Here is a 6,881-nt window from a genome sequence, read left to right as displayed (position 1 = left end):
ATGGGCCCACTACTGTCCTACTGTATTTGGGCCTACTGTACACTTTTACACTTTGGGCCTACTGTACACTCTATGTACTGTCTACTGTACACTATGGGTCTACTGTACTCTATGGGCCTACTGTACACTTTGGTCCTACTGCACACTGTGGGCCTACTGTACACTATGGGTCTACTATACACTATGGGCCTACTATACACTATGGGTCTACTGTACGCTATGGGTCTACTATACACTATGGGCCTACTATACACTATGGGTCTACTATACACTATGGGTCTACTATACACTATGGGCCTACTATACACTATGGGTCTACTATACACTATGGGTCTACTATACACTATGGGCCTACTATACACTATGGGTCTACTATACACTATGGGTCTACTATACACTATGGGTCTACTTCTCCTTTCCCTCCCTGTGTGTGTGTGTTTGTGCATGTGTGTGTATGTGTGTGTGTGTTTGTGCATGTGTGTGTATGTGTGTGCGTGCCTGTGTATAGGGAGTCTATAAATAACTCTGCTGCACATCACATGAGACAGAAGGAAAACACACTATATTGAGCAGTCAGCCCTACAAAAAGAATAGAGCTTCTGTTGGGTTACTAGAGGTGGGAATGTATTACATGTGTGCCTGTGCAGCCAGGTCATCTGTGATACAAGTCAACGTCCATCCATGCCTGAGGACATCAGGAGATGGCGTGGATACCGGCCGCTAGGGGCAAACGTGAGCCCTGTTACTTTCGGGTAGGTTCCAGTTTTGCTGGGGCATTGTGGACAGGGATGGCGAATGGGTCTAAGTATCTGGTTACAAAGGTTGTATGTTCAAATCCAGCAATTTATATATTTTTGTTTTAAGCCTATCAAAAACCTTAACTCTTGTCTTAAGTTAATGCCTAACTTTAGAATTCACAGTTGATGCCTGAACTTAAGCTTGGAATGATAGAGACAGGTAAGCAAACACTTTGAAATTTGACTCTCACGGTTACTCCCACTCTCTCGAGGTCACCAGTTTAGTACACACACCTGCCACCATCATTACACCCACCTGTGCTTCATGAGACTCACCTGGACTCCATCACCTTCCTGATTACCTCCCCTATATCTGTCACTCCCCTTGGTTCTTTTCACATGCGTTATTGATTCTGTTCCTGTGTTATATTTTATTTAACCTTTATTTAACTAGGCAAGTCAGTTAAGAACAAATTCTAATTTTCAATGACAGCCTAGGAACAGTGGGTTAACTGCCTGTTCAGAGGCAGAATGACAGTTTTGTACCTTGTCAGCTCAGGGATTTGAACTTGCAACCTTCCAGTTACTAGTCCAACGCTCTAACCACTAGGCTACCCTGCCGCCCCGTATGTCTCTATGCTACTTGTGTTTCTTGTTTTGTTCCATGTTCCATGTATTATTAAATTCCATCTCTGTACTTGCTTTCCAACTCCTAGTGTACTCGTTACAGTACTCAACTCATTACAGTATTCAACTCGTTACAGTACTCAACTCGTTACAGTACTCAACTCGTAACAGTACTCAACTCGTTACAGTACTCAACTCGTTACAGTACTCAACTCGTAACAGTACTCAACTCGTTACAGTACTCAACTCGTTACAGTACTCAACTCGTTATAGTACTCAACTCGTAACAGTACTCAACTCGTTACAGTACTCAACTCGTTACAGTACTCAACTCGTTACAGTACTCAACTCGTAACAGTACTCAACTCGTAACAGAATAACGCCTCACCAAAGGGAAGCAACAGGGATTTTATTTTTAGATTTTTTTACTCTACAGGTTCCCATGCCTCAGCTGGCTCTTCAGGTTCCCATGTCTCAGCTGACTCTACAGGTTCCCATGCCTCAGCTAACTCTACAGGTTCCCATGCCTCAGCTGGCTCTTCAGGTTCCCATGTCTCAGCTGACTCTACAGGTTCCCATGCCTCAGCTGGCTCTTCAGGTTCCCATGTCTCAGCTGGCTCTACAGGTTCCCATGCCCCAGCTGGCTCTACAGGTTCCCATGTCTCAGCTGGCTCTACAGGTTCCCATGCCCCAGCTGGCTCTACAGGTTCCCATGTCTCAGCTGACTCTACAGGTTCCCATGCCCCAGCTGGCTCTACAGGTTCCCATGCCCCAGCTGGCTCTACAGGTTCCCATGCCTCAGCCGGATCGTCAGGCTCCCAAGGCTCTACAGGTTCCTATGTCTCAGCTGGCCCTACAGGTTCCCATGCCTCAGCTAACTCTACAGGTTCCCATGCCTCAGCTGACTCTACAGGTTCCCATGCCTCAGCTGACTCTACAGGTTCCCATGCCTCAGCTGGCTCTACAGGTTCCCATGCCTCAGCTGACTCTACAGGTTCCCATGCCTCAGCTGACTCTACAGGTTCCCATGCCTCAGCCGGATCGTCAGGCTCCCAAGGCTCTACAGGTTCCCATCCCTCAACTGACTCTACAGGCTCCCACGCCTCAGCTGACTCTACAGGTTCCCATGCCTCAGCTGACTCTACAGGTTCCCATGCCCCAGCTGGCTCTACAGGTTCCCATGCCTCAGCTGACTCTACAGGTTCCCATGCCTCAGCTGACTCTACAGGTTCCCATGCCCCAGCTGACTCTACAGGTTCCCATGCCTCAGCTGACTCTACAGGTTCCCATGCCTCAGCTGGCTCTACAGGTTCCCATGCCTCAGCTGACTCTACAGGTTCCCATGCCCCAGCTGGCTCTACAGGTTCCCATGCCTCAGCTGGCTCTACAGGTTCCTATTCCTCAACTGGCTCTACACGTTCCCATTCCTCAACTGGCTCTACAGGTTCCCGCGCATCAGCAGAAGTGACTGGCCTGGTCCTCAGTCCCTCTGGTCAGCATTCTGCTCCTGGAGCCACGCGTCAGGGAGGGGGTACTGTCAGTTACTCCCCTTCTCCTGCACTTCGACATCAGCAGAAGTGACCGGCCTGGTCCTCAGTCCCTCTGGTCAGCATTCTGCTGCTGGAGCCACGCGTCAGGGAGGGGGTACTGTCAGTTACTCCCCTTCTCCTGCGCTTCCGTATCGGCAGTTATTCATTATTACCCACATCTGCCACCATCGTTACGGTCTCCTGCGCTTCATGAGACTCACCTGGACTCCATTACCTCTCCTACATCTGTCACTCCCTTTGTTTTTCCCCCAGCGTAATTGATTCTGTTCCTGTGTTATGTCTGTACGCTACTCATGTTTCTCAACTCCCAGTGTACTCGTTAAATTGTCGTTTGGAACGGCTTCGAAATTTGACATTTGAGAAACATGGATGAACGTCTAATTCTGACACGAGACCGAGAGCTTTTTAAATTGTGTGTTTTTTCACGCATGTTTTATGAATGTGTAAATGCTTGCGTGGTTTCACCTGCTCAGGAGGCCTCTGCACCTGTGTGTGTGTGTGTGTGTGTGTGTGTGTGTGTGTGTGTGTGTGTGTGTGTGTGTGTGTGTGTGTGTGTGTGTGTGTGTGTGTGTGTGTGTGTGTGTGTGTGTGTGTGTGTGTGTGTGTGTGTGTGTGTGTGTGTGTGTGTGTGTGTGTGTGTGCACGTTAAACCGTTTTTAACCTGTGACCGGTTTTAATCTCAGTCCCATCATCCAAGCCAGATGATATCTCCATTTAGATGTTTTATTGTCTTTAAACAGTAGCTCCGTTAAATACCCATACAGCTCAGCATCATGTTTGCAATAAGCACAGGAGCCTGCTCCATACCACTCTCCTCTCCTGGCCCAGCCTTACCAGCACATTACAATAACTCCAGCTGAAATTAAATGTTCTTTAATGGATGCTGAATGACAAATTGTGCAATTATCCAGGAACTGAGGGAGGGGAGCACAACTCTGCATGCTAGGCTAGTCAACATCTCCACATCCCCACGCTTCCTCCCCTTGCTCAGCTCACAGCAGGGAGAGACAGGAAATAGCCAAGACTCCCATTCTATTATCACTCAGCAATATGTAGAGCAGGTCCCCGACAGGGTTCCCCAACTTCTCTGAGCAGGTCTAAAAAATATATTCATTGTTGGACATAAAATAATGTAAAAACACCAGGAAATCAGCTTCAATTGGTCTTCATGTTGGAAATCTGTTCCCACTCATAATAGAGACTTGATCGTATGCAAATGCAAGGTTTGAAATGATTATGTTTTAGTCAAATATACCTGTTTGGGCTTCGTCCGGTCAATTTGCAGTCTACTAATGATTTGTTATTATGCCCCCTCCCTCCCATCCTATAAGTGAAAATCGACCTGCGGTTAAATCTAGTTGATGATCCCTGACGTAAAGACAGCCCGCTAACGTCTCGGCAGAACCCGTTTTATGTCCAACACCTGTTCCTCATGTAGGTTTATTACCGCGTGGGGAGGGGACGTACGTGCTTAGTGACGACATGCCTAACACTCTGTCTGTCAGCTAAATGTACCACTGGCTCTGATAAGGAGAGAGGAGGAGGGAGGAAGGAGAGAGGGAGGAGAGAGGAGGGAGAGAGGAAGGAGAGAGGAGGGAGAGAGGGAGGAGAGAGGAAGGAGAGAGGAGGAGAGAGGAAGGAGAGAGGAGGCCCTTCTGCACACAGGGACATGGCTGGGGTCAACACAACCTGTATGATTATGTTTCATAACTGCTCTATCACTGTCATGTAATGTGGAATTATATCTCTGTAATCCAGTGTGGTCGAACCTTGGCTAAATCAAGCCTAGCTGCTGGCGGTGACATACACTGTACTGTTCATGAAACACATAGACTTAGTATGTATTTTTCCTGAGCCATATAGCACTTCCTGTGTGCACACAGTCTATTCTCACTCTAATCATCTCAATTTGTAATGCTTTCAAACGTCCCTGCTGCTCATCTGAATGGCGGGGAGTCTTCCTATTCTGTGTGTGGAGAGAAACAGTGATTTAGGAGAGTCTGTGCCTGGTCCCACAGGGCCCGATTCAGACGAAGGAAATGTAGTTGATATTCAGACTTAAATTACAGCGCATTCGGAAAGTATTCAGAAGCCTTGATTTTTTCCACATTTTGTTACGTTACAGCCTTATTCTAAAATGTATTAAATAAAAAATGCTCCTCATCAATCTACACACAATACCCCATAATGACAAAGCAAAAACAGGTTTTTAGAAATGTTTATATTAGTATTCAGACCCCTTTTCTATGAGACTCGAAATTGAGCTCAGGTGCATCCTGTTTCCATTGATCTTCTATCTGTGAGGTGTTTTTCCAACTTGATTGGAGTCCACCTGTGGTAAATTTAATTGATTGGACATGATTTGGAAAGGTACACACCAGTCTATATAAGGTCCCACAGTTGGCAGTGCATGTCAGAGCCAAAACCAAGCCATGACACCGAAGTAATTGTCCATAGAGCTCCGAGACAGGATTGTGTTGATCTGGGGAAGTGTTCCAAAAACAATTCTGGAGCATTGAAGGTCCCCAAGAACACAGTGGCTTCCCTCATTCTTAAATGGAAGAAGTTTGAACCACCAAGATTCTTCCTAGAGCAGGCCGCTCAGCCAAACTGAGCAATCGGGGGAGAAGGGCCTTGGTCAGGGAGGTAACCAAGAACCTGATGGTCAATCTGACAGAGCTCCAGAGTTCCTCTGTGGAGATGGGAGAAACTTCTAGAAGGACAACCATCTCTGCAGCATTCCACCAATCAGGCCTTTATGGTAGAGTGGTCAGACGAAAGCCACTCCTCAGTAAAAGGCACATGGCAGCCCGCTTGGAGTTTGTCAAAAGGACTCTCAGACCATGAGAAACAAGATTATCTGGTCTGATGAAACCAAGATTGAACTCTTTGGCCTGAATGCCAAGTTTCACATCTGAGGGAAACCTGGCACCATCCCTACTATGAAGCATGGTGGTGGCAGCATCATGCTGTGGCAATGTTTTTCAGTGGCAGGGACTGGGAGACTAGTCAGGATCGAGGCAAAGATTAACGGATCAAAGTACCGCGAGATCCTTGATGAAAACCTGCTCCAGGGTGCTCAAGACCTCAGACTTGGGCGAAGGTTCACCTTCCAACGGGATAACGACCATAAACACACAGCCAAAACAACACAGGAGTGGCTTCGGGACAAGTCTCTAAATGTCCTTGAGTGGCCCAGCCAGAGCCCGGACTTGAACCCGATCGAACATTTCTGGAGAGACCTGAGAATAGCTGAATAGCGACGCTCCCCATCCAACCTGTTAGAGCTTGAGATGATCTGCAGAGAAGAATGAGAGAAACTCTCCAAATACAGGTGTGCCAATCTTGTATTGTCATACCCAAGAAGAGTCTAGGCTGTAATCGCTGCCAAAGGTACTTCAACAAAGTACTGAGTAAAGGTTTTGAATACTTATGTAAATAAGGTAGTTCCATTTTTTTGTATATATACATTTGCAAACATTTCTAAAAACCTGTTGTTGCTTTGTCATTATGGGGTATTGTATGTAGATTGATATATATATTTTAGAATAAGACTGTAACGTAACAAAATGTGGAAAAATAGTTTTCATTCAATAGGGTTTTCAGTACATTTAGCTAAATCCATCACTTTGAATTTGGTGTACCCTAAACGTTTTTGTGCGTGTAAAAATCATCTGTCCTCGTTTGCAACATCACTACCGAGTTCCAAACTGTCTGTGGAAGCAACGTCCACACAATAACTGTTTGTCGAGAGGTTAATGAAATTAGTTTCCATGGCCGAGCAACCGCACACAAGCCTAAGATCACCATGTGCAGGCTGGATTGGTGTAAAGCTTACCGCCAGTGAACTCTGAAAAAGTGGAAATACGTTCCCTGGAGTGATGAATCACGCTTCACCATCAGGCAGCACTACAGACAAATCTGAGTTTGGCGGATGCCAGAAGAACGCTTCCTGCCCGAATGCATA

The 6,881-nt window shown here is 46.5% G+C and overlaps 1 protein-coding gene across 1 annotated transcript; it reads left to right on the top strand.

Annotated features, from left to right (window-relative positions):
* Positions 1–681: 681 nt before the first annotated feature.
* On the top strand, positions 682–2,832 carry LOC127912624 (uncharacterized). Its single transcript, XM_052482645.1, has 3 exons — positions 682–732; positions 1,801–1,962; positions 2,071–2,832. The coding sequence occupies exons 1-3, from the start codon at positions 682–684 to the stop codon at positions 2,830–2,832; spliced, it is 975 nt and encodes a 324-aa protein (XP_052338605.1).
* Positions 2,833–6,881: the final 4,049 nt, after the last annotated feature.

This window comes from Oncorhynchus keta, chromosome 27 (assembly GCF_023373465.1).
Source record: "Oncorhynchus keta strain PuntledgeMale-10-30-2019 chromosome 27, Oket_V2, whole genome shotgun sequence".
NCBI classification, from domain to species: domain Eukaryota; kingdom Metazoa; phylum Chordata; class Actinopteri; order Salmoniformes; family Salmonidae; genus Oncorhynchus; species Oncorhynchus keta.
Note: the sequence above shows the minus strand (reverse complement) of the source record. Positions and strands in the feature narration are given on the sequence as shown.

Excerpts from the sequence above, each read along its gene's own strand:
- LOC127912624 (XM_052482645.1), top strand. The coding sequence starts at position 682 with ATGCCTGAGGACATCAGGAGATGGCGTGGATACCGGCCGCTAGGGGCA. Across the intron at positions 733-1,800 it reads ACCGGCCGCTAGGGGCAAAC|GTTCCCATGCCTCAGCTGGC; the intron begins GTGAGCCCTGTT and ends TTTACTCTACAG. Across the intron at positions 1,963-2,070 it reads TGCCTCAGCTGGCTCTTCAG|GTTCCCATGTCTCAGCTGAC; the intron begins GTTCCCATGTCT and ends CTGGCTCTACAG.